The 27,950-nt window shown below is 44.2% G+C and overlaps 1 protein-coding gene across 2 annotated transcripts; it reads left to right on the top strand.

Moving 5' to 3' along the window:
• Positions 1 to 1,227: 1,227 nt before the first annotated feature.
• On the top strand, positions 1,228 to 27,892 carry LOC118786560 (1-phosphatidylinositol 4,5-bisphosphate phosphodiesterase delta-3-A-like). 2 transcript variants are annotated; one of them, XM_036541680.1, is made up of 15 exons: positions 1,228 to 1,729; positions 8,665 to 8,832; positions 14,293 to 14,521; positions 15,218 to 15,347; positions 16,891 to 17,116; positions 17,611 to 17,812; positions 19,938 to 20,082; positions 21,373 to 21,525; positions 23,318 to 23,461; positions 24,762 to 24,915; positions 25,281 to 25,397; positions 25,776 to 25,954; positions 26,575 to 26,710; positions 26,966 to 27,115; positions 27,219 to 27,892. In XM_036541680.1, exons 1-15 carry the CDS (start codon positions 1,645 to 1,647, stop codon positions 27,341 to 27,343), a joined length of 2,343 nt encoding a protein of 780 aa, XP_036397573.1. In that variant the 5' UTR covers positions 1,228 to 1,644; the 3' UTR covers positions 27,344 to 27,892. The 2 variants fall into 2 exon arrangements, with proteins under 2 accessions (XP_036397573.1, XP_036397583.1); XM_036541690.1 differs by lacking the exon at positions 1,228 to 1,729 and adding an exon at positions 5,179 to 5,242.
• Positions 27,893 to 27,950: the final 58 nt, after the last annotated feature.

Genomic DNA, 27,950 nt, shown 5'->3' with positions numbered 1-27,950 from the left:
TTCACGTAGAACTAGTTTCTGTCACGTGGCGGTCTTGTACGTTTACGTACCGTGGTTCTTAACCAATAGAAATACCACGCTTCAATGCAGGAACAGTAAATAACCAATCATAATTGTACTTTCAACTCACAAGACGCCCCTTTCTTTGAGCTGAGCACAGGAATTAGACAGCCGGGCCAAGCATGCATACGTACACCATGACCTAACATTTCTATTTATATTTTGTCAACAAAACCAAAGCTTTTTATGAATGCAACACACAGAAACATCTGTTGTTATTTAGTATGTTGATTTTCTCTGATATTGCAACTGAAATTGGAATAAACACGATATTCATATTCATTCATAAGATGCTTATAATAATGATTATAATGACAACGATCACGACTATGATCATTCTTCTTACCATCAACATCTTCATCATAATCATCATCACCTTACTTGCAGGGGTTATTTTATAATGCGTCCAGTTTGTTTCGTATTCCAGTGTCAATTTATGATACAGCATCTAAACAAGCCCACAGTTATAGGCATAAAAATGTGACAATTTCCACAGCTACTTACTGGAAATGTGCGATATCGAGAAAACAGTACATATAAATGCGAAATAATTTGAATGTAAAAATGACAGGAGATGACATGACCCTATTGGTCATCCTAGCCAAGTGCCAAAAGACAGCCAGCAATTCGACTGGAGGAAGATTTACGTTAACCCCTTATCCCGAGGTTGTCCTCCTCTGAAATTCTCTCCATTATTGCTAGAGGGCAACACATCACCAGGGATGGACAAATCTTGTATCTTGGTCCCAGGTTGCCCACGGCGCAGACCCCGGCGTTTGTTTCTAATTTCAGTCAGTTTTTTCATGTCCAGCCCGTATCCTTGAATTGTATGGATTTTAATGTGCTCTCTCGCATCCCATGCCAACGACGGCAGATTTCCACCTTTCCTGTGATTGTGTGGCTAATACGGTAAAGGAATACAGTGTTGTATTTCCAGAGTCTTTTAAATGAATGCTCTGCGATCTGCTGTGGCAATACGTCCTAAACTTGAGACATCGTGGCTGCTTTATTGTTCGATGAGAACTAATTCTCCATAAACATCAAAGGGTGATGTCGAAGGAGGCTTAGCGGATTCTTTGTTCGTCAGGATCTGGACTAAAATAATACCCAATGGAGGCGTGGCTCTGTTAAAGTGAGGTTAAAAGCAGGATGCAAAGAAAGAATGCTGGATTTAGCTTTGGTTAATAAACAGATTACTTGGGTGGCCAGTACCATTTGTCAAGAGGAGCAGATACCGCTGTTTGAAGGGCATGGTTTTAAGCGTTTCCTCTGCTCTGATTTACAGCTGTTCGTTAGCCTACTGTGTAGTGTAATCCTTTTTGATGTGGCAAACCCGAGGTGAGATTTAGCTTTATGAACGCAGTAAGTGCGTTTGCCTCCTTATATTGGCAACGTTTAGTGAATGTGGGCAGTCTTCTCTTCTCCTTTGCAATACTTGTAAAGGAAAAGTTCTGACCGTCTGCCTAGAGACGCTAAACAGCAACCCATCTCGGCGCACTTGGATTCTAAAGCTCACTACGTCAGGAAGGGCTGAGCCAGAAACGAAGTAAGTCAAAGTGAACAGAAGAAGCAGCTACTGGCGTCATGTTAGGCACAGGCAAGAAGGCGAATCCTGTGCAGAAGAATGAAGCGAAGACAGCGGCAGGGCACGACCCCTTAAGGAATTTAGGTAAGGAGGTAACTAGAATTGGTTTCTTCAATGGGTCAATCTTGAGTATTTTCCTTGCGTTGTACATTCGGAATATTGGAATGTTTAATATGTCTGATCTCCGCAGAGCTCCAGTATTAGTGCTCGGTAAGATAAAAGGTATGCTGTCTATCCACTTTGCCTCCTCTCTGTATTAGGTGTGCAGCTGTCACATTTGATGCCGTTCAACATATGAATTGTGCACCCCGCTCCAACAGGCATTCTTTGAGTTGCCAGTTGAGACACAGTTTAACTGTGCTCTTTTAACGATTACGATTAGTTTGTTTACGGTTATTACAGTTATGTCTGCTGTTATTATGGTCGTTATTGGGTGCATGTGCAAACAATGATAGTAATAACCTGGGACTTTAATCGTGGAAAATAATTATCTGGATTTTTCCATGAATAACCTAAGGCGCGTCAGGTTATTCAACAACAGCAGAGAACAGGAGAAGATGTTTATTTGGACGTAATAGGCATTTATAAACTAGCTTTATGGAGGGTGGGGGTTTGTTGTGCGAATTACATGTCCCACTAAACACTTTACCTAAAATTAATTAAGTACTGACTTTTAAAAGAAAACCTAAAAACTGGATATACTTGTGAAATGAGGAAAGTAATAAGACCTGAAAACGAAAGGACTTTTATACGTGCGCTTAGGCTGTTTTTATCAAAAACAACCCAATTTGGGACAAGTTGACGCTCTATTGATTTCAATTGCAGATGTTCCCAGGTAGGTATGCAAAATTGCTCTTATGAAATGGTACTCAAAACGATTGAAGTAAGAGAGTTTTGGTGATGTTAAATACTGTGTGTGAGTGTGTGTGTGTGTGTGTGTGTGGAAACACAGAGTTGTGTGGTGATGTGTCCAACAATGTACCCTCCTGATTCACAGCCCTCTCAATCTTCCCTCTCTTGCAGTCACCTTCACCTGGCTAGTAAAAATACAGCCGCTGTGAGATAGGGTGCAACAGCCAGGAACACTTGTTAGCTCCAAGTGCCTTGCTGACAATGGTCATCAAAAACAATGTGTCACATTTAACTCGAGTGTGGATGAGTGCTACTCGAAAAAAGCAATTTAGTCCTCAGAAAAAAAAATTAAAATGAAAAGTCATCAACAGCCTTGTATTTAAAACCAACATCCCTCTAATGAATAATTATCAGTACTGTTGCTTCATTCTAAAGAGTCACATACAGTGTCTCTGTTTGAACAAAATATGCTGTTACAGATGTGTTTGTAGTAAAAAGAAAGTTACTCAGCCTGCCCCTTGGACAAATTTGGTACAGGTGTCCCAATTAAGTATAATTAGTTGTTCACTTTTTCTAGGCCCCATTCAGCAGCTAATTACTCTTAATTAATTAAGGTGAATACTCATTGGTGTTGCTATTTCATTTTTGCGGTTCAAATGAATAGAAATAACTGACAGAAATATCTCATATGGATATTTCTGTTAGAATAAACATATTTCCAACAGTCCAGCTCAAACAAACCTAATTCAAACCTAGTTCAGCTGGAATGAAAACCAGCATACTCAGTGGGTCACCAGGACCAGGATTGGGAAACACAATAGTACAAAATTGCATGTGAAAGTTATGACAATTAGTCATTCACAACTTACAGATTTGAGGAACCTTTTCTCTGTGAAAAACCATTGATGTTAATTTTGTAATAGCCGAGTGCAATAATGTGTGCCATATGCAATATTGCTTCATCCCTGCTTGTCAATTATGGCAAGTGCTAAGCATGCACAGGTACCCCTGTGCAGATGTATTTCACCACTGTATTTGTGACCTAGTTTGGGGGACATGATGCCTGTATGTACTGTGTGGGGTCTGTGGTTGGGTCAGGGATGGTTCCTGGGGACACTCTCGATGTGGGCTCCCATGGTGGGCCAGGCTCTTGCGGTCAAGACTGCAGCATATTTACCTCTAATTGCGCATTTGATGTAAGGAAGATTTCAAAATCATATTACTTCTTAGTGTCCGCCACTTAATACCAGACTGGAAAAACTGCAACATTCCAATTTTATTAAACTAAAATTGTTTAAGGCCAAGGAACTAACAAGCTTCTATCAGGGGATTACTTTGGTGCAATACTACAGGAATTTTGTCCTTGCCTCCTGCACAGGGCAATATATATTGAGGTTTGTGAGAACATTGTCTCCAGTTTGAGGGGCCCAGCCAGTCTTCCTCACCACTGCAGAAATGGTTTATGGAGGAATTGGGAGGCCAGAGCATAGGGAGGAAACACTGCAGTGAGCTTTTAAAACTGATAGGCCTCAAAACAATTTTCAGCCCACATTAACAAACTAACCACTCAGTGGACTATATTAATAACAGTGGTTAACTGTGCAAATTTACATGCAGGGTTGTTACCGGCTTCCAGGCAACCAACTGTTACTGGTGTTGCTGGAGTGAGTGAAAGTGCTTACTCATTGAATGTTTCCTTTTAAAAACAGTTAAGAAGAGTTTAAATGGACTGAAAGGGAACTGTGTGTAGGAGTGGTGCTTACTGGACTCTTGCAGTCGCTAATGTGTGAGCACTCCAGTGTCCGAGTTTGCTTTTTTCCAGGTCTGATTGCTAACGGCTGTTGCTTGAGCAACTGTGATTTACTTGGCCTTTAAAGGAAGTACATTAATGAAAAAATACAGTTGTGTCATTTTATTAATTTCCTGTTTGACATTATGGGTCTGTGTTTATGTACATATAACAAAATAATGTACACAGAAGCATTGGAATCACATTTAATCTGTTGGGCTGGTGAATGTGGAGACCTTGCAGTGCTGTAACAGTGCTGTATCACCTATAGCGCCAAGGACTGGGTAGTAGGCAGAGACAAGGAGAGCAGTCCTTCACAAGACTGGAATATATTACCAGATGTTCTACCGATTTGCATGTTGACAGATCACAAAGACGAATGTATTTAGCACAGCTCTAAATATCCAAAGATCATAAACTCCCCTCAACCCCCATGCTGGTGGTTTGTTTTGCGTTATGGTATTAAATCCATTAACAGGATTCTAGTTTTATTAATGAAAAATGTTTTCTGTCTGTGAGCAATTCAACTCAAGGCCCACATTTCTTGATCAGTGCAGGTAAGGTCGTTTTGTGATGTGATTTTACTTTTTAGCAAGGTCAGTATACTGCTGTCAGAGATGAATATTTCAATCCGTATGTCAGTTTCCATGTTTTGTATTTCAGTTTCACTGCAAGAATCTTTGTGGAGTTCTGCTGAATGCTCTGACTTCCACACACACACACACACAGAATTAGGTCATGCCAGCCCAGCGATGAAGCACATGTCACCATTGCTCTCCTCGCTCGTTATGGGCACAGAGGGAGGCAGGGCTGCATGCGTGTGAGGGGGCCTCGAGGCTGCGTGACCTCATCGCAGACCCAGCGGAAACCTGCACAGTGGAATGCTTCAAAGCAGAAACAAGAGCTCTCGTGATCCTGGCGTAGGTTGTGAATGTGTGCAGTGCTCTTCAAAAAAGGTTAATGCAGTGCCCTTCTCCTCGGTGACAGCTGGAGCCGTCCTTCCTCGTGTAGCATGTGGCACTTCCGGCTCCTTTTAGCCTGAGCAGAATCTTCTGGGCTCTTCCTCTTTCTCTGGGAATCCATACGCGCAGTTTACTGGCCCCTCAGCTGCTTGCTGAGCTTTGTGTCCCTCAGGAACTGTCTGGATCTCATTCATTCTCATTCAAGTCAGGGGTTTGCTGGCTGAATGTGTGTGTGTGTGTGTGTGTGTGTGTGTGTGTGTGTGTGTGTGTGTGTGTGTGTGTGTGTGTGCGTGTGCGTGTGCGTGTGTGTGTGCGAGCGTATGCAAGTGTGTGATGGTGGGGAGAAGGGGGAATGCGTTGTAAACTTTCAAAGAATGTTAACATGGGGTCAGTACTTCACAAAGAAAAAGGATGGACACGCTGGAGGGGAAACAAGATGGTTAAACATGGTTACTTCCCTGCTTCTGATGAAAACAGCCAGGCTGTCCGGGGCCTGGTCAATGGGCAGCTTTGTCTTGGCATCAAGAGTGACTCGCATGTGGCAACACCCAGGGCAGAGTTTTGGCAGCAGGAAGAAGCAAGGAGAGTCTGCTTTAATAAGGAGCCCTGCCGTCTCAGACGTAAAGGCTGTTTCTAATTAGTTTTGCCCTCTTTCATCCCCTGGTGCACGCAGCGTCTCATGTGGCAAAATGGGTTTGTCAAATAATGGGGCTGGGCTGGGGGTTTGTTGACAAGTTTGGAGAGGAGAGGCTCACAGTTTTTCCTCAGTCCCAACATTGTGAACAGTTGATTTGGAGGTACGGAGATCTGTTCATTGCTGTACAGCACAGAAGTTTTTTTAGTTTGTCTTATTTCTCAGCAACTGACCGTCAAGACAGTGTACCTCTCTGTCCCTCTCTGAGGTGATGGATCACTGTTCCAAAGCAGAGTGACAAAGAGATGGCATGCACTGGAGCATAGAACTGGCCAGTTCTGTACAATCCAGGTTGGTGCTCCCTGATTTTAGCTCTGCTCACAGTTTGGATCATGGAGCTCAGTCAGACTTACTGAAACATGGTTCAGACATAATCCATTTTATCTGATTTGGTTCAGTCTGTGAACTGTCTTTTCTCAGAGTGTTCTGTCATTGTTTGTGCGTTGAGTGTCTCAGTGGAAAATAGTATGTCTTGGCAAGGTGTTTGTATTTACTCTGGAGCTCAACATAGACTTGAGCAGCCGGTCATTTTAATGCTGGTGTTCAAGGGTAGGGTTTCCCTTCACTCTGGCTTGAAAATGTAGATAGAAATATCAGGGGTCATGTATTCGATAACAAAAATCAAAGCATTAAATTCCCATCACCATAAAACTCCAGCAGTTTTCCTGGCATGGGTGCCAGGCTTCTCGGCTCTGCTGCCCCAGTTGCTTGGAATGTGTGCTTTCCCCTTTTTCCCTTAGTGTAGAGTCCTTCAATAGCCGCTGCCCAGGGAATTCATCTGGAGCGTATTGGAATCTGCCCCCACTCAAAAGGGAGCTTTTCTTCTGTAGCTCTGCATTCCCGAGCCTCGGCAGACTCAGCATTTGCTTCTAAACTCAGAAGAGGCAGCAAAATTAAACATTAACTGCATAGCAGCTGAACGCAGGGAGCATGACATTGTAGTCTGACCTAATATCAGTGTAACAAAACTGCAGTTATTTTCGAGAGGTTTATTTATGATTGACCTTGTTACATAGCAACCATATTTTAACCAATAGTGTATTATGCAAAAGCAATTAACTCTCTACCCCATTAGTTACTGTGTGGTTAGAACATAATGATATGTTGTTACACACTCATTCTTAAAGTATTTGCAATATGGCTAAAATGGTGTATGGTCAACGGAATATAAAGTTTCCAAAATGAGCTTAAAGTGTAAAAGCTGGAGATTCTTCCTCAACATTGGCTAAATGCAAGGGAAACTGATTTTTCTCACCCTAACTGATCTCTTAATAATCTCTGTCCTTAAGCCTGTACATGTTTTCCTGTGGGCCATCTGGACTTTGTGTATAAGAGTGAAGCAGTGTTGGACCAGCTTGGACAAACAATGTATGCGGCAGAAGCGGTCAGATATAAACACAGTTTACACCCTCATTTTTGCTATGCTTCTTAGGATAGGTATGGTGGGCAAAAGCGATTGAAACACACAGACTCTGGAGGAGCCAGTGTTGAACCCATGTTTATATCATTGGTCACCGATCGTTGGTGGAACATCAATATAGATTTTTTATGTATCAAACCATTCATGTCAGAACTAAAAATGAGTTACCAGTCCGACTCCTGTAGACCAAAATAGTATTTTATTTGTAAACAAATATGTAAACATTTACTCTGATGTGAATGGGCTAAAAACACCCTGTAGCAACTTTCCAAATGAGAGTATGTAGTGATCATTAGTATATGCTTCTCCATAGAGGTACTTTGTATCTCTCTGTCAGATCCCTTATTTTCACATTTGTTTAGCAATGTGGGTCCTGTGCATCGGTCTTCTGTACTTACAGTGGGGGGTTTCAAGGAGCAAATGAATGCAGCCCGGCTACATCAGCTTCTTTATACAGGGCTCCAGACTGTGAACATATTTTGAGAGTGTGCGAGGTACAATTTCATGTGGTCGCATTCATGCGAGTGCATGATGATCATTAGGCTTTTTTGGTTCCCCTCTGGCACGGGTACTGCGTTAGCCATTGTGGTTGAAAGTAGTACTTTTTCTTCTTTACTGGCTCAGTGGGTCTCTCCCCACCTGCACTCTCCCTGCCTGCACTTTCTGCCTGTACACACGCACTGATGATGAAACACGCAAAAAATCCATTTAGCCTTTACCATGTTCCAAAGATGAAGCGGTCTATTGCTGATTATTCTAAAAAACAAAATGAGGAGAGAGAGGAGGAGGGTGGTGGAGAGGGAGAGCCAACGAGAGGTCCAGACTCAGACACAACTGATGATGAGAGTGCAGGCTGCAGGGAGAGTGCAGGTGCAGGCAAGGGGACACCGGCTGAGCCAGTGAGGAAGAAAAAGTACCACTTTCAACCACAATGGCTAACGCAGTACCCGTGGTTGTGGTACGAGGGAAATGCTATGCTGTGTGTGTATTGTAGGCAGTGTGGCCCATCCATTGCAGGCAACTCTGTTATAGCCACTCAATCAATCTCCCATTACAGCATTAAGCCTAAAAGAGGCTTTAATATGGGCATCTGCTAATGGTATGGATTATTAGACCAATTTCATTAAAAGCAGGCAGCTGAGAGGAAGCCAGTGCCTGTGCTGTGTGGCAGGAGATGGACTGAAGTATATCAGTTAACACTGCACCGAATGGAGTCTATCACAGGTTCGGTTATCGAATAGCAGGGATTTATTTATCAGTTTAATTTATCAGTCTGTCCTTTTCTGTGCTTCCCCCCTCCAGGCCTGGGGGACGATGAGAACGTGCAGCTGATGCTGCAGGGCACCACCATGGTGAAGGTGCGGTCCCCGCGCTGGCAGAAGAGGCGTGCCCTGCGCCTGCTGGACGATGGGGTCACCGTGTGGTGCGAGTCCAGCAAGAGCTCCCGCAGGGCCAAGGCCCAGCAGATCTGTGAGTGACCGGGGAGGAGGGGGGAGCTTGTGGGGAGAGGAGGTGGGCTGGTGCTTGTGAGAAGGGAGGGGACAGGGTGATGAGTGAGAGGGATTCCAAGGAGTGATTAGGCTGGTAGAGAGTTGGGGGAGAGGCTGTCGTCATAGGAAAAGAGGTGGTCTCATAGGGGAAGGAGATTTTTGATGTGTGGGAAAGGGAGAAGCCAAATGGTGAACATCCCTACATAATGCATGAGAACGAATGATATATCACTGGTACATAGACCACTGTCCTTGTTTAAGTACATTCAGTGCTCTGTTAAATGACTAAGTCCAGCAATATATCTAGAACCTTATTGTAAGGATGTGCTTGTATCCCATCTGCTTCCCAGATCAGAGTGTGATCTTTCGTGCCGCAAACCCAGGTTCAAAAACATGCAATTTAAGTCTTCGAAGTCTGGCTTGAGTTCAGGGTATAATTCTGGTGCATTGTCCTTCCAAGGATGGACAGGAGCTCTGTGGAAAGTGTACTAAGATGGAAAGAACATGCAGATCTGAAGCAGATGTGCTAAATATGAGAGCAAATGAGGGAGGAGGCACATGGGAGCCCGAGGCACTGACCTCGATCAGCTGGAGTTAGATACCTCACCCCATGGGGGAATGATGCTCTGCAGCAGTCCCACGTATACAGTAACACACACACACACATACCTGCACCCACACACAGTCACACACACACACACACACACACACACACATACATGCACCCACACAGAGTGACACACACTTGCACACGGTCTTTAACCGAGTGTTGAGTACCTGTGCAGAGGCTTGTGAAGGGCAGGGTGAACTGACCCACAATGTCGTTCCTGAAGGTGGGTTTAAGCTTGTTGGGAGTGGATAGTCATTTTATATTTTACAGTTATTGGAACCCTTGAACTCTTTACCTTTCAAAACAACCTGCAAATGTGGTGGATGCTGCACATAGCTGAGCAGTTGCTCCGTGGGTATTGCATTCCCAGTATTTTCACGTACTGTGGGGGGACGTGTTTTTTTACTAGCTTGCAGGTTTCTACCATTTCAAAGTTTCAAACCCTGTTTAGGAATTAGAACATGAGCATGAGGCCCAGGCACACAGACAGAGCCCTGTAAATTGGTGGTGGATTGAGTATTCACACAGCTGGCAGCCATCAATGTATAGCTATGACAGAAAAGCCAGCTCTATTTCCAGCTCAGGAAAGGGGGCCTCTCTGTTTGAAGCACTCTCTAATGAGAGGACAGATAGGGTGGAAGGAGTATCCCTCGAAAACTGTGGCTTTCTCGGTGCAGCTAAAAGCAGGAGAAAATCACAGGCTTGGCTGGTGTCAGGAGGTCTGAACATAGAAAGGTAGCCTTCAATTCTCATCAGACTCAAGCGAGCGTATTGTAATGTGGCCAAGTGCAGCTCACATCTGATTGCTGGTTTCACGTGGGGGGGCTTTGGTCTCTGACCACCAATAGCAGGGTGTGTCTCTGCCTGGCCCCGCCCACTCCCTTCCTGGTAGACACCCAGTGGTTACAGCTATCATTAAGGGCTGTGTTATTAAAGGCGCCTTGTCAGCCATATGTCAGGGACCTATCATTTCCTAAATTAATGGTCCCTCATGATCTCCGTTAGGTCCTGATGCTCCAGTGGACGCTGGGTGGGACAGTGCAGAATCATGCTCCTGTTTGCACTGACAAATTGAGATGAGCAAACATCAAGGAGCCGCGGACATGACTGCCGGTATTTACCGGTGCTTATTTATGCCTCTCTGCGCGTGTTTTGAGAGAAGCCATCCTTTTCGCATTCTTCTAAATATGTGCTAGCAAACAAACACGCTGAAAATACCCCATGTGTCGGGGAGAGGAAAGACTCCCAGTTTCCACCTGCTGCTGAAGGCCTTCTTGTTTTCACTACATGCACTGTATTTATGTCTGTTTAGCAAACAAATCCAGGTAAAAAATCTTGACAGTTCCTAGGTAATCACAGAGCTTCACTGCTCTGCCAGGGACACAACCCAACACACAGCCCCAGTTGAACAGCAGTGTTAAACCCTAATCTTGGCGCAGAGCTGGTGAATGTCACTGGTGTTTGCTGTTGAGAGGCTCACCTGTGGGGGTGACTGTTTGTCCGTGACGTGATTGTGGCAAAGTGGTCACACCCAGTGTGGTACAAAGTGCTCCTTACATCCAGGCTGTGAGTAGGTGAGCTCCCATTCGTATGGATGGAGTACGTTTAGCGAGGTTGTTCTCACCTGTGAGTGCAGAACTGCACAATACTGCAAAGGATTAAACGCCCTGTGCTCATGCGGCCTCAGCTGTGTGAATAATATCTTGTGTGGAAAGGTCAAAAAGATGTCATCTTTTGATCATGAATGTGTCAGCTTTGCTTTTCTGACAGTCCTTTTTCCAAGTCCTCTAGTGACCTGTGTGTGTGTGTGTGTGTGTGAGACAGTAACAGTAAGATGAGAAACAGTGAGAGGGGAAGAGATGATTCACCCAAATGGGTTAGAAGCTTCCACCTGAGTAAGACTACCAAGTATTCTTTTTTACTACCAAAGCCAATTTCATTACAAACTGACCCACTTAACATTTAAATAGTGCTTATGGTGCCTTAGGCTTTACTGATAAAGCAGTAAATTGCTCCAGAGAAGCCCTACAGAGCCAGGAATGTACAGAGTATGCTGGGAGATTTAGTCACATGACCTCTCTCCACAAGCTATCAGTACCCCCCCCCCCCAACCAAAACCCACACACACAAAACACACTGTTCTCTTTGGAGTCAAGATTTTCCACAGCTAGTCCGCTCTGATTCAAACCCAGTTCCTTCTTAAACCCTCAATGTGATTGAGAGTAATTGCTAGACATGGGTGCAGGAATGTGTGTGTGGGGTTTGGGGGAAGGGGTTCAAACAGGCAGTATAAGGAGCCTGATGTTAACCATGGTACTCTCTCCCTCACACCATGGGCTGATGACAGGATGGCTGATAGCACACACAGGAATCCCATAGCTAGTACCCAAGACAGTCAGAAGGCCTCACACACCAGCAATCCAATGTGACTGCAGTGCTGCACACTGTGTTCCCCCCACCCTACCTGATCCCTCAGTCACATTTAATTACCTTAATCACCTTTACTTTTTCTGCAAATATCAGCCCCTAGTCGCATAACCTCAGGGATCATGCGCAGGATTCTGGCAATGTTAGGAGGGTGCTCAGTTACCTTAGTGAGAAGAGGACCTGTAGACCTGGGATTGTTGTGGGATGGCACGCCCGCCCTGGTGCGTTTTGGCCCTGCTGTGAGTGCGGCAGAGAGGCTCCTTGTCCTTTACAGTGGCGTGCTTGGACAGTGGCCCGCTGGTGCCCGGGAGGCAGCGCCAGTTAATCACTCACACTTAGAACAGCTAAGTCTGGCACTGGGAGAAGGTGAGAATCTACTGCCTGGGTCCCATTTACAGCTTAGCTATGCTAATGAGGTACTGTATGTGAGCATCATGCTGACGGGACAGTAAGCATTGGATCATGCTGGAACCAGGACCCACATGAGCTGGGAAATATCTTGGGTCGTGTCTTACTATGGAGAGGGACAGACCCTATACCTGTCTACATTTCAATATAAAGCTGGAGCTGAATGGGGTGGATTAAGAGTACTCACTCCATAGGGAGCAGTGCTCTGCATCAGTCTCACACACATGCACACAGTCTGTAACTGAGTGCTGAGTACCTGTGTGCAGGCTAGTGAGGGACAGGGTAAGCTGGCCCTCAGTGTCATTCTTGAAGGTGCAGTCACATCCCTCCATCACAAAGTGCACTAGGGCCAGGTCTTACACCTGCAGTGGGAAGCTTAGAGCGCAGTCCCAGCAGGGGTTAGCCTTTGAACTCTCTCTTTCCAAACAGCCTGCAAACATGGCTAGTGGTACGTGCAGCTGAGCAATTGTTCCACGGGTTTTCCATCCAGTTCTTGTATGCATCGTGGGGGAATTTACAGTTTCTTTGTCTGTTGGAGGACATTTGCACAGTAAGCATTTTTACTCACATGTCCTGCCACAACATTCTCAACCTCACCCTGACCCATTACTCCACCATACGACAGCTGTGCAGCTCCACTCTGGTTATCTCTGCCTCTCATCCGGTGTCTCTGTCAGTCTCTGTCTCTTATTCTTAGTCTAGTCGGTCTGTCTAGTCTTTCTATCTCTCACTTTTTCCCCCTACCTCTCCCTCTCAGTCTGTCATCCAACTGTCTGTCTCCCTCTCTTATACTCTCTGGCTGGCGTGTTTTTTTCTTTACCTCTTATCCCCTACTCCCTTTCTCTTTCTTGCTCTCTCTCTCCCTCTCTCTCTCTCTTGCTCCCTCTCCACACACACACAACGCATGCACACACGCACACACACACACACTCACAGACTCTTTGTCACATCTGTCATTCCTTTGTCCCCCTCTGTTTCTCACCCTCCTTCTTTCTGTCTCTCTGTCTTTAGCTGTTAACCCGTGATGCCAGTGTCACATGGACACTTGGCACACCTTGTTCCAGCTGTGAGGGGGGAGGGGTGTGCTGTCTGTGCAGATTATGACACTGCCATGTTTTCTCAGTTTGTTGAGCCCAAGATTGTTACTGATAAGAAAACAGACGGACGGTGTGGAATGTTTTTTTACATTGGGGCCTTTAAACTTTGGAGCGAAGTACACATTTACTCATTGGTACAACTGTTGTCTGATAAGCAGCATTTTTGTTTAGTTAAGCCAAAGGGGCAGTTTTTGATCACACAAGGGATGGAGGTCCAGAGTGAAGGGTCTGCAGTATCTATCCAAAAATAATGCTGGGCAGTTCCCTCCCACACTGGAGAATGCTTTGCTTATAAACTGGTGCATGATGACACATACAGGTTCTAACTGTGTGTACAACTGGTGAGTAGGGATTTGTGGTAATGTTAACATGAACTATCAATCAGTGTGGTACTGAGTGCCTGCTTAGTGGAAGCGTGTCTAGATCTGTCTATCTATCTACATAACTTTTACATTGCATTTTTGTCATTTAGCAGATGCTCTTATCCAGAGCGGCTTACATAGGTTTTACATGTTAAAACTAGTACACAGTTTTACACATTATCCATTTATATAGCTGGAGATTTACTGAGGAAATTCTTGGTTAAGTTCCTTGCCTAAGAGTATAAGAGCAGTGCCCCTGCGGGGAACTGAACCAGCAACCTTATGAACCCTGCTCCTTACCACTATGCCATACTGCTGCCCGTAAAGTTAACCACCCCAGATAGAAGTCGAACCCATAATTCCTCAGTTAGGGGGCCAGTGGCTTATTCATTAGGCCACTGGGGTGTACACACACAAAAGCAAGCACACATGCAGACACATGTACACACAGATATATATAATTTATAAATAATATATAATATATAATTTCATCAAGATTGTAAACAGTGATTTATGATGGCCTCTGTCTCTCTTAGTCTCGGTGACAGAGGTAGAGTGCGTGCGTGAAGGCTGCCAGTCAGAGGTGTTGCGGAAGTTGGCTGGTTCAGTTCCAGAGGGCCGGTGCTTCACCGTGGTGTTCAAGGGTGGGAGGAAGAGTCTGGACCTGTGCTGCCCCAGCGAGGAGGAGGCGCAGAGCTGGGTCAGAGGAATCCAAACCCTGCAGGAGAGGGTCTCCAACATGACCCAGAAGGAGAAACTCGACCAATATCCTTCACTGTCCCTGCTAGGCCCTTCTAGCGATGGCCATCATGCCAGAGCTTGCATTTTGCACGACTAAGGCATGCAACAACAAGGACCCTTTGAGTAAAATGTATAAATATGCACTGTATTACGGTACATGATGTCCGTTATAGTTAAAGAGTATTATGTAAGGAAAGCTAATACACAGAATCATGAGAACAGCACCTGACCGGTTGTACACTCACTTTCTTAATGGGAATTGTTCAGGCATGAACATACCAAGGCTGGTGACTTTCGAACTGTGCAGTGAGGTTATGAGGGTGCTAACTAATCACTTTTGCACTGGTCGCTATGAAGTGACACCTGAGAGATGTGGCTGGGCTATTGTGTGTTCTGATTGTGGATGTCTGTATGTGAGTTTTCCCATCTCTTACCTGAGGCTTTGAGCTGTGGTGTGGCCATTGGCCACATTGTTTGGACCCTGAATGTGTGTTTTTGCATGTTCTACAGTGTGAGTGTGTATAGTGTGGCTCATGGTTAAAGTGTGTGTTTCTGCATGTGTGTGTTTTCGCAATGTGTATAGGGTGTGCCTCTAAGTTAAAGCATGTGTACATGTGTGCATTTCTACATGCTTTACAAAGCGCTTTTATTTTAACGGGGCCTGGCTCTGGCTCCGGGCTTTCCTGATTGGTGGGTTTGACCTTGACCCCGCCCGTGCACTTGGATTCGGGGCTACCTGCAGAGGGCAGACCAGAACCAGGATGGGAAGATGAGCTACGACGAGGTGAAGCGGCTGCTGCAGATGATCAACATTGACCTGAACGAGCAGTACGCCCGCACTCTCTTCAAGGTGAGGACCACCAGCTCTGCCTCAGATACCCGCTCAGACATGCCCCTCACCCTGTGTAGAGAAGCCCAGGCTAGGCTCGGCCCAAGGCAGATTACCAGATTTTTCCCTCAGACCCACCAAGAAATAAAGCCCCGCCTCATTGCATCTACCACTTGACTCCACAACATGTCGTGTTTTCACTTTTGGGATGATATACCACTTGAATGGTGGGCCAAAAGGTTGCTGAAACTTTGTGTGGAAAAGCTCAGTTTACCATCGGATTCAGTTTAAATCAGATTTTTTTCTTTTGGCCTTTTATGTTAGGGGACCTGTTTTTTTATTTGATATTTGTGTTGAAGTGATATCAGGGTCACCATGAAGCCATGACAGAATAATAAATCTACATTACAGTACCGTTCCCTTCTCTACAAAATAAATCATTTTATTTATGTTGTGCTTTCCTGACATCCAAAGTATAGCAAGAAGCATCTCAAGTAATAAAATGCACTGTAAGAAGACAAAATAAAACAGAAATAATGTAAAACATTGGAAGAAAGCAGATGATAGCTAAAAAATGCAGAAAAGGATGCTCATAACAGTGGATAAAAATAAGAAATTTGATAAAAAGTAAGCAACAGGTGAAACAGAATTTTAATAACATTGAGATAAAACTAGTAATAATTGATAAGAAAACCAGCAATGAAAGCACAAAACAAAAATTAGCGAAGCAGAACCAATCAAATCAGATCAAAGATGTATAATAGGTAATTTGCATATCAATGTATACATACAGCTATGTGTGTGCATGTGCTGTGAGTTGTTGTACTATCAGAGGCACCAGTGTGTTTGCTCACAGTGGAGTTAAGCTCTGTTACCAAGACTGTCTTGTGTGAGTCTGTGTTCAATTATCAGCCCCTTGTGCTGAGTCAGAGGGCCTCTCATGTTCAGACTAAACACACACAAACACACATACACACACACTCCTATCCTTTCCTGCTCATTTGCCAAAGAAACTGACTAATCATCATCAGATTCACAACTGTATTGTGACCAACTTCAGGAGACCAGCTCCCAGATCACATTGAAAAGCCCTGCAGCCCTTGACCTCTTCCCTACTGTGTTACCACAACACCCCACCCCCTCTTTAATCTGCACGGAGAATAGGATTGAGAAACAGTCTGGGAGCTGCTGACAACAGAAGGGCTAGAATAATATGAAAATTACAGTGTGTGTGGTTTATGTTTATGCATGAATGTGTATGTGCATTTCTCCATATCATTGTGTTCTTTCTGATGAGATGATAACTATTTATGAATGCTGTGCACAGGGATGGTGCTTGTAAAAATTCACTGAGTGAAAAGTAACAATTGCGTACATGTAGAAGTTGCGAAGAATATGAGTAAAACTTTTGTTGTAAGAATCAGTGTGTGTATTTATGATCTGTGAGAATCTCGCTCTCTCTCTCTCTCTCTCTTTGCCCCTCTCTCCTCTCTCTCTCTGTCTCTCTCTCCACCCCCCCCCCCCCCCGACTCTTTCTCTCCCCCTCACTTTCTCTCTCTAACAGAAGTGTGACCGCTCTGCAGACGGGCGTCTGGACCACGTGGAGATCGAGGAGTTCTGCCGGGAGCTGCTGCGGCGGCCGGAGCTGGACTCAGTGTTCCTGCATTACTCTGGCAATGGCTACGTTCTGTCCACCCTGGAGCTGCGTGACTTCCTGAGGGACCAGGGAGAGGATGCCTCGCACATTCATGCCCAGAGCCTCATCCTTTCCTACGAGCTCAACCAGTGGGGTAGGCCTCGTCGCTCAGCGTAACCATGACTTACTGTCACCCTCAGTCCCCCGCAAAGGCCTGCCCTCAGTCACACTCAGACGTATTAGCAGACTGCAGGCCCTCACATGGGCACTGAGAATATCTCTCTTGAGGATCTAAATTAAAATAGACTCATATTTAACCTCAGTAAGGAGTACCTTGGATTAAGTACAACACAAACCTTCACACTCAAATTGAAATAAGAGTATGGCGCTGTTCACTCTGATGAGGAAATCAGTCAAAATTTGCTTCACTCTCTCACAAAATAGCATAAAAATGTTAAGTTGATCATTCTGGAACTGCTGGAACTAATTCTTTTCTGATTTAAATTTTTGTCCAATCATTTTTAAAAGCATGCATGCTTTCCTTTGTATCCAAGAGAGGAGATTGGTTCTCTAGACCTATTGCTGCCCTTACCTGTATAGACACCATGTGCATGTGCATAGCATGTGTCTGTGCCCTGCTTTCTGCAGCCCAGAAGAATCAGTTCATGACCCCGAATGGCTTCACCATGTACATGCTGTCCCGTGAGAATGATGTGTTCAACCCCGATCACGCCGACGTTTACCAGGACATGACCCAGCCGCTGGCCCACTACTACATCTCCTCCTCCCACAACACCTATCTCACCAAGGACCAGGTGACCAGTGCGAGCAGCACCGAGCCCTACATCAGGTATTGCAGCTATTGCGGCATCTGTATGCCCACATTGTGGTGTCATATGTAGTGCACTGGCAGCAGTGTGGCATCATTGATCAAAAGCAGATTTAGACTTGTTAACCACATAGCATGGCAACGTATACGATCTCCATCCTTCTAACTCGAGGTTAGCCTGGCTGTATAGAAATAAGTTCATGTGGACTCAACCAATCAAATCAGATTATCCATTCTTACAGTCATCCATTCTTCCAAAGTGATGTCGCCTTGATGGAGATTCCATTGACCCTGGGGCTGGAAGATACTGTGGGCAACGTCTGTGTGTTAAAAAGATTGGACACAATAACAAATAAAATATGTCATGGAATGGATATTATTTGGATGCTCTTACATCCCCTTGGCAGAGTGAGGCAATGAATCAAAGCATGTGCAACAAAGTGTGCAATCTGTCAAGCAGAAAAACCTCAAGCAGTATCTCAAGTATATTAACTGTTGAAATCGACAAAGAATGTAGCGATTTGCCAGGATGACTATGATATTGGTTCATCTGCTTTGGTCCCCTTGGCAGGTTACTGCATAATATGGTCACAGTTTCCATTGTCATCTGCAAATGATGTAGTGCTGTATTTCACCATTGTATATCTTGGAGAATATTTTGGAACAGAGGTACCATTTTTATATATATATACACATATATATATATATACACACACACACACATACACACATTATATGGACAAAAGTATTTGGCCACACCTGTTTTTCAGGGTTTGGGCTAGGCCCCTTATCTCCAGTGAAGGGCAATCTTAATGCTTCGGCATGCATATGCTTCCAACTTTGTGGCAACAGTTTGGGGAAGGCCCTTTTCTATTCCAACATGACTGTGCCCCAGTGCACAAAGCAAGGACTATAAAGACATGGTTTGATGAGTTCGGTGTGGAAGAACTTGACTGGCCCGCACAGAGCCCTGAACTCAACCCCATTGAGCACCTTTGGGATGAACTGGAACGGAGATTGTGAGCCAGACCTTCTGGTCCAACATCAGTGCCTGAGCTCATAAATGCTCTACAGAATGAATGGGCACAAATTCCCACAGAAACACTCCAAAATCTTGTGGAAAGCCTTCCAAGAAGAGTAGAAGCTGTTATAGCTGCAAAAGGGGGACCAACTCCATATTAAAGTATATGTATTTGAATACAATGTCATTACATCGTTGTGCACTGTATTTAAATGTTTGACATGCACATGCTCATAGCTCAGTCTAACAGGCTGGCCTTGAGTTAGCATGATCATATTAGTCCTAAACAAGTGTTTTCAAATCGAGTGAGTCAGCTAATATGAGTCATTCTATATGAGTCTATGTCTGTGACTAGAGCAAACCAGATAACTGGAGCTAAGACTGACTTATTTAAACCACCCTCATAAAATAAGCCTCTGAACTGCTTGAGTTATTAGCAATGTGTAAGCCTTTAAGAGTAGTGCCGTAGTAACAATACTAATACTGTTGCTAATACGAATACTAATGCTAATACTAATGCTGATTCTAATAGTAATTCTAATTACTAATCTAATAGTAATTCTAATTAACTGTCTGTCACATTTATTTGAAACAGTATCCTTCTGTTTGTTTCCATTATGTCACACAGAAACATTACTTGCCACATACTGGATGCAGTGTGTCTAGGAAAACTGCTTGTTCAATATATCCCATACATACTCTCTGGTATTTACTAACACAGAGTGACTTGTCTAGGATTTACAAAGTGCATGCACTTCTATTTGTACTACTCATAAATCAGCCCCGTGAAGATGTAATATGATATTTTGCAACTGTGAGGTTTCTGATTAGTTACAAATCTAAGATAATGCTAACATTTTATGAAAAACTGAACATATGCCACACCCAGCCTGTGTAGGGCCTGTGTAATCAAGTTCTGGCCTAAAATGTAAATAGACCTATGGTATCTTATCAGTGGCCATTCCTTTTGGTTGCTACTCTCTTATCTCTTTATTGTTGCCCACACTGTGATTTCAGTGACAAAAAGAATGAATGTTTACCATTTGATCTATGTGTGCACTGTGTATGTAATCTTGTCTGTATGTGTGCTTTTGTGTGTGTGCGTGTGTGTGTGTATGCACTCAGGGCACTGAATCAAGGCTGTCGCTGTGTGGAGCTGGACTGTTGGGATGGGGACAAGGGAGAGCCAGTTATCTACCACGGACACACTCTCACCTCCAAAGTGCTCTTCAAAGAGGTCATTGAGACCATTGCTGAATACGCATTCAAGGTGAACTCCCATTTTGCTTCCAGCCTACAGAATGCACTGTGAAACTGGTTAGGCTGTGTCTTTCTGGCTATTACCACATGGATTGCATGCAATAATACACACACTGTTTTAGCATTCAAAGACTGGGCTGTATCTAATAATTAGCTAAGCTTCTGGCGTCTGTATTTTTTTGATGTGACCAAAAATGTCTTTTAAAATATAAATAACAACGGCATGATTTCCAAATGCAGTGAAGTAGGTTCAAACATGGAAAGGATTTCAAACAAGTTCTAGTTCTTGGTTATTAATACAAATTAAGAGCTGTTTAATATGGAGTCTTAATATTGCAGATGTGAGGAACAGTGCATACAGTTTTAAATTTATGGTCAGTTTTTAAGGATGAACTGAAAGAAGAAATGCCAAAATATGAATGGTCCAAAAATGAGTTTCCAAGCCAGCATTAAACGTTTTGAGTTATGATAGCCTCTGCAGATAGTATTGAATATGTATTACAGCTGTTGTTTCTGAACAGAGTGAACTTAACAGTACAATTTCAGTAGGCAAAATGGGCAACACCTTAGCAATGTATTGTGATTTCTATTTAAACATATATAAATACATATACTTTTTGTCTTATAAGGGTTCATGAATTAGGACATACTTCATCTACACTTTCTCAGGGCTATATAAATAGTACTGTATATGATATGCATAAAATAATGCACACTAGTTTTTCCAAAGAATGAAAAGGCATTTGTATTTTTCCATTGATCCTTTTAGGATCTGTGCATTGCTGTGGCTGAGTCACTTGCTCAAGGCTTTATTTACATCAGTGGATTCACTACCCACAGTATGTGGTCCCTATATTCACTCATTCAAGAATCCACTGACACACAAGAGTCTGTGAATCCCTTTCATTGGCTCTCACACATCTGCAGTATGGAGAGGTGGCAAAGGACCACTTAAGTCCTGAAATATCCCATTCAATCATATAGCAGGTGGTTTCTATTTTATAAGCGGATGTTTCTGTTGTTGTTATGTAAATGTAAGATCAGTCATTGTCCAAAAAGGTCCCCTGCGTGGGAGATCAAAGCCTGATATATGGAAGCCGGTCATAGAGAGGGCTTAGCCTTCTTCAAGCTGTCCGCCCCAATCATGCGCCAGCCATTTGCTGATTTTCAGCCCTGTTCCTCTCTCCAACCCAAAATTTGACCACATCCTTCCTGTGCATGTTGAGGACAGAGTGACAGATTTACAAACCCATCCCTCTCCTTCTCTGGCCCTCCCATCCTGTACCTCAACCCCACCCAGGCATCGCCGTACCCCCTGATCCTGTCCCTGGAGAACCACTGCTCGGTAGAGCAGCAGGCGGTGATGGCCCAGCACCTACACACCATCCTGGGGGACAAGCTGCTCACCAAGCCCCTGAATGGCCAGCTACTCAAGACCCTACCTTCCCCAGAGGTGAGCCTCTGTCTGGCTGTCAGTTCAGTTCAGTTCAAGTCAATTCAAATGCATTATTGGCATGGTGTACAAAGTACATGTTGCAAAGCATAAACAGCAATCAATAAGGCCTTGTCAAGAAATCAACCAGTCAGTCTATCCTGTCTGGGAAGCCATGTCTGCTTGTGATGCTATAGCCAGACTGTGCACACTCAATCTATATTTTGTCAGTGATTTTCTTTGTTTCAATATTTAATGAAGCCAGATGGTCTTCCATGGTGTACTCTGTTACTAGGATCAGATAGTATGCTATTCTGCCCGTCCCTCTGTCTGTCTTTCCCTCTTCCCCCCTCCCTCCCAGCTTTCACTCTCTGTTTTTCTTTTCCATCCTTCTCTCCCTCTTAACCAATTTTAATTAAAATTTGCTTTATTTGCTTGGCAAGATAACCTGTGTTGTTAAAGCACTTTTGCATCTGTACTTTCCTCTGTGTCTCTTGTTGATTAGCTGTCGACTTTCCTGCGCCTCTGTGGCCCGTGCTCAGATGCACAGTATCCGCCACAGTGAGGCCGCTTTGGGTGGGGAATAAACTTGAAGATTTCTTAAAATAAATGATGTGTCACTGCTTTGGAGCCACCTCTGCGTTTTTAGACCATTTCATACAAACTGGCCTTTTCCCCACTGTTTCCACATGCAAAATGCACTGCCGTTCGATCCAAACCCTGCACTACAGGGGCTTTTTTCACTGAGTATTTAAACAGAATTTAGACTTCTTTACGGCTGCTGTGTGACGTAGCTGGGCTCTACCCTTGAGCAAAAGCTCAACCTGAATGACTTCAGTAAATATCCAGTTATATAAATGGAGAATATGTAAAAACTATGTAGGTTTCCCCTGGCTCAGGTTGTCTGCTAAACAGATAAATAATAATCATGCTTTTCTTATTGCGCCCAGTCAAATCTCCCAACTCTCCCCATGTCTTTTATAAAAACACATGGGGAAACTGTTCTGAAAAGGGATTTCAGCTCTGCAGTGCAGCATTTACATTTACATTTATTTATTTAGCAGACGCTTTTATCCAAAGCGACTTACAAAAGTGCATACAGTAGGTACAGCGACAGTACGGGGACAGGATGTGTACAGTTCCACAATGAGACAGTTCTCAGCTGAGAGCAAGGTCTGTTTGAGGACGCAGTACTATCAGATTTGTACAATTACAGCCTATAGGGCAACTAATACGATACACTTTCGAACGGCAAACTTCAACAACTTCAAACGGCACAATGAGCGTCAGGGTAAAGGCGGCAACAAGAGACAAATTTAAGAGCACAATTTAGCATGTGTTATTTGGCGAAATCCATGTCTTTTGCATAATTTTATGTGCTGATACAATGGCCTAGAGGGCTGCAGGAAGCTCAGTCTATAGGCAGGTGAGGGGGAGGATACCTCCACACAGAGGCAGAAAATGAGGACAGCGCTACCATCTGTCAGTCCACATAAGATTCTCTCGCAACCTCTCATTAGACCACTCTTTGTGCGTGTGTGTGTGTTACAAAGAAAGAGACAGAGACACAAAGACCCACAAGGTCTCTCCATGAGAGTCCTGATTGCAATAAACTACTGAAGGCGGTTGAGGCAGAAACATTAATTTATCAATTTTTATTTTTGGATACGAAGAACATGCTGAATTGAGTGAGATGGTTACGGATGTTTGCAGCTCGGAAATATCTGACTTTTCTAGACAGTTATGGATATTCATGCTATTTTTCATCCCAAATGAAGTTATACCTGGACAATTCTCCATGTGCCTCTTCCAGGAGCTGAAGTGGCGGATCCTGGTAAAAGGGAAGAGGGCAAGCGTCCGGTCTGGGAAGGCAGACAGCTCCTCCAGCTCCTCCTCCAGCTCAGAAGATGAATCTGGGGGCGGGAGCAAGACCAAAGCCAAGAAGGATTCCGGAAAGGTGAGTCTGTCCAGACATATGCCTGTACACTAGGCATGTATAGTGTGTGTGTATATAGGCAGTAAGTATTTTATCACTACTGTGAAGCTGGCCTACTATGGCTAACACACTTGTCCTTATGCACTGTTGAAGGTAATTATGTGGAACGCAAGCAGGACTGAAGCCAGAGACAAGTGTTAAACAGAAGTAGTAGATAAGATACTGAATCACCTAAATTGCCTCAGTATGTATTAAGATGCACACATTGTAACAAAAACTAAACATGCATCTGGCATGTTATCAACAGAATAGTGGGTAATCAGAGCAAAAGGCAGTGAGTAAAATTAACTGTAAGAGATCTGTTAAATATAACAATACACAGGCAAAATTGTACCCACAAAATAAACAGCAAGCTCTGCAGAACATAAACTCACTTCTTGTGCCCTCAATAGATAAAGGACTGCGGGGCTCAGATCAGCTCATAAGAATAGATGGCGTGAAAACTAGAAAACCATTCTTTTTTTTCTCAAAAAATCACCTCAACAAACTGGCAGGTTGGAGATCACTTAAAGGTGTGGCCAGGAAGGAAATCTGCTTTAGGTATATGGCAGTGGCTGTTGGTTGTTGGCTGTTGGCTTTTGGCTGTTGGCTGTTGATTGACTCTGGGCGCACAATTCTGGGAGAGCCTAGTAGACTGAGCCTTTCCAGGTAACACATGGTTCCTCCTGCACTGTTCCAGGAACCACACCCCTGGCTATGTCACAAAAAGGAATTACAGAAGAACCATCAGCTACATATTTCACCCTGTGTGAGGGCGTATGTCAAACAAACAAAAAAGATATCTTGAGCACTTTCCCCATACTCCAATTGTTTGTATCTGGTTTTTGTACTAACATGTGATAATGACAAATCAAAAATTACGTCAGGCGATGAGAAGGCCCTGACAACAATGACAGGTTTTCCTCAGCCAGAGCTGAAGTGCCAGTAGAACTGGTTGTCATGGTGTTTATTTATAGAAATATACTTTCACAAATGAGACATAAGCACATTGTCACCACAAGCTTCTCTTTTTGTTTGTCATTAATCCGAACTCACAGCTAGAGAAACTACGCTCCCTTTCATTCCATTTTATTTGAATTGAGCAACATTCAGAGTGAGTATAATTATGAACACTAACAGTGTATCACATTATGTAGAAATCCTGCCCTCTATTGGTCTCTCTCTGTAATGTCATGCTATTGCTTTCCCTTGCATGCTACTCGTTTTTGTGGTCACTGAACGTACTGGGCATTTCCCTCTGTTTCACACTGACATTTATCAGGCTGCGTCATCCAAGCTGAGCCCAGAGCTGTCTGACCTGGTCGTGTACTGTCGCAGCGTGCCTTTCCGGGGGTTCGACCACGCTGCCAGAAAACCCCCCAGTGAGATGTCGTCCTTCTCCGAGAGCGAAGCCCTCCGTCTCATCAAGGACGCAGGTATGGGGCACAGAGGGCAGCAAGGCAGGGGTCAAACATTCTGTTTCTTACCTGGGGTCAAACATTCTGTTTCTTACCTGTGGTCAAACATTCTGTTTCTTACCTGGGGTCAAACATTCTGTTTCTTACCTGTGGATTGGGTTGAGCTCAAAACCTTACTGAAAAAATACACTCTGTTCTGACACAGAGGATGACTGGCCAAAACTGCACTGGCTTTGACATGTGCTTTCAAGGGATCAGCTTCTGTGTGTATGTGTGTGTGTGTGTGTGTGTGTCTGTATGAATGGATGGGTATGTGAGTGTACATGTGTATATGTGTGTGTGACTCAGTGAAGTTTAGTGTCCTCTACCTCTCCTGCCTGCAGGAAAACTGTTTGTCCGGCACAACAGCAGGCAGCTCAGCAGGATCTACCCCTCCGGCCAGCGCCTCCAGTCCTCCAACTACGACCCGCAGGAAATGTGGAATGGCGGCTGCCAGATAGGTCAGTGCTGTGTCCGCATCTGGGTGTCAGTGGGGTCAGGCACTCACATTCATCGCTGTTCATCATGCTGTTTGTACTGGTGTTGAGAATAAAGCAGATAGCAAACAGTATCATGGTATTCTCGTACCTTATAGCTGCTTTAAAGTACTATTAGAATGGGAGTGGAATTCTGTCCTCAAAGTGATATTGGCTGAATTTCCCAAATGTTAGAGATACTCACAATGATGAAATGATCACACAATGTGTAAGACCCCATGATCTACAGCATGTGCTCTGCTGTAGTGCTGTAGTCTTTCGCACTGCTTTACTGTGGATACGTGTTGCTGCTGCATGTCTTAGTGCATTGCAGTGTGTCTGATATGTTGTGCTCTTCTGCAGTGGCCCTCAATTTCCAGACCCCAGGGGAGCAGATGGATCTGAACCAGGGCCGCTTCCTGCCCAATGGACGCTGTGGCTACATTCTGAAGCCCAGCTTCCTGCGCTGTGCCGACTCCGACTTCAACCCTGAGAACACAGGCGGTGGTCCCGGTCACAACCCCACCCTGCTGAACATCCGGGTGAGCAGCGCTCTGGGAAGGGAAATAGCATTCTGAATGTGGCAGAATGATTCTAATATTCTACCTTACCATACTAACAAACTCTGCAGTTCTAAACTTTTTTATTAATTGTTAGATCTTTATTAGATTTGTTAGATCTTTACCCTTATGGGCAATTGATTATTATCAGATAATATGCTTTAAATTGTGTAAGATATTTGATGATATATTTTATGGTGGAATATGGATGGAATATCTGTTGCATGAACAGCATGCTTATGAATAATTGGGCTAATCCAATCTACTGTAAAAAGTAAGGATTAAACACTTTTTTTCAAAAATATTTGCACTGTGACTGTCTCCACAATTCATTTCTACAACAGTAGCTTTTCATGTCCCCTTTCCTTAGGTGTTAGTAAAAGTTTATGTCATACTGTCATATGTTTAAATTGTTTATTATTTGTATTTATCCTTTCTTATTTTTAGAGATTTTGTACATTGTATAAAATGTAAGATTTTCACTAAGCAATGGGACTAAGTACTAGTTTAATTTGAATGGATATGTATGGCCTGAGTGTGAGGTTTCTGTGCACGTGTGATGTACTGTGGTGTAAGGATATGTGCGTCTCTCTCTTGCTCAGGTGATCTCGGCCCAGCAGCTCCCCAAGCTGGATACAGAGAAGCCCAACTCCATCATAGACCCGCTGGTGTGGGTGGAGATTCACGGGGTGGCTATTGATAATGCCCGCAATAAAACCCACCGCATTGACAACAATGGTGCGCCAGTGCTCCATCCATTCTTCCATGCTTCTCTGTTATTGTCCTGAGGAAGAGCATGAAACATTCAGGCTTTTCTTCTGTTGAATTCATTTTGTATGTCTGCAAGAGTTTTGTTTAGCTTCTCTGTTCAGCTGGTGCATGGCAGTGCAGTTTGAAGTGGTATAAATGCTGTAAATTGTGATGTTCTCGAGGACATAACTCTTTTAGCAGCATCTGCTAAGGAAATGAACAATGACTATCCCCTCCCCCCAGGCTTCAACCCCCGCTGGGACTGCACCCTAAGTTTCCAGCTTCATGTGCCAGAGATGGCTCTAGTGCGGTTTGTGGTGGAGGACCATGACTACACCTCCAAGAATGACTTTGTGGGCCAGTTCACTCTGCCCTTCACTAGCTTGCGCACAGGTACCCAGCACTCAGTAAGACAGTAGGTGTGTGTGTGTGTGTGTGTGTGTGTGTGAATCTACACCAATCTGGTCCCCTTTGACCGCTGCCCTTTCACCCACAGGTTACCGACATGTCCACTTGCTGAAGGCTGATGGCTCTAGTCTGTCCCCCGCCACTCTCTTCATCCACGTCAAAGTGTCCCACAAAGGAGTCCCTGTAAAGGCCGCATCCCCGTGTCGACACTGAGCTCTGTGACTTGCTGGCGACAGTGGGAGATAAGAGGGGATGGGGAGGAGGGTGGGCCAACAGAAGCTCCGCCTTCCCTCTGAGCACTTTTAGAGTCAGACACTCAGACTGCCTTTGCTCGGTGTCTGCCTCAAACACTGACACTGCTGGGCACAGCAACTGATCACCAGTCTTCTAATCTCAGAGTGCTCTACACCTTTGACCAGTAGATTTGACTTGGCTCCAGTTGAGTCTTCATTCTTTTGGCCGTTGCTTTGCACAAATCTGCCAGGAGCTTGCTGTGCTTGGATGGGAGCCTTCTGTTGGACCAAGAGCAGTGGCAGTTTAAATTCAGTCAATGACAGTCATTCAGAGGCCAAGCGAGTGGTTTAAATCTTAAATGTACGGTTTCAGGTTTGAACAGGGTTTGGATGTGTGTGTGGCCCATTTCACAGCCCATGAACTCTCAAGGCAACAACAAATATGAATTTTGAGGTAAACTCAGTGATAGGGCATATTAAATGACTCTGTTAGAGGCCTGTTGTACATTTACATTTACATTTATTTATTTAGCAGACGCTTTTATCCAAAGCAACTTACAAAAGTGCATACAGCAAGTATAGCGACA

This window comes from Megalops cyprinoides, chromosome 1, assembly GCF_013368585.1.
Source record: "Megalops cyprinoides isolate fMegCyp1 chromosome 1, fMegCyp1.pri, whole genome shotgun sequence".
NCBI classification, from domain to species: Eukaryota; Metazoa; Chordata; class Actinopteri; order Elopiformes; family Megalopidae; genus Megalops; species Megalops cyprinoides.
This window is presented reverse-complemented; position numbering and strand designations above follow the sequence as displayed.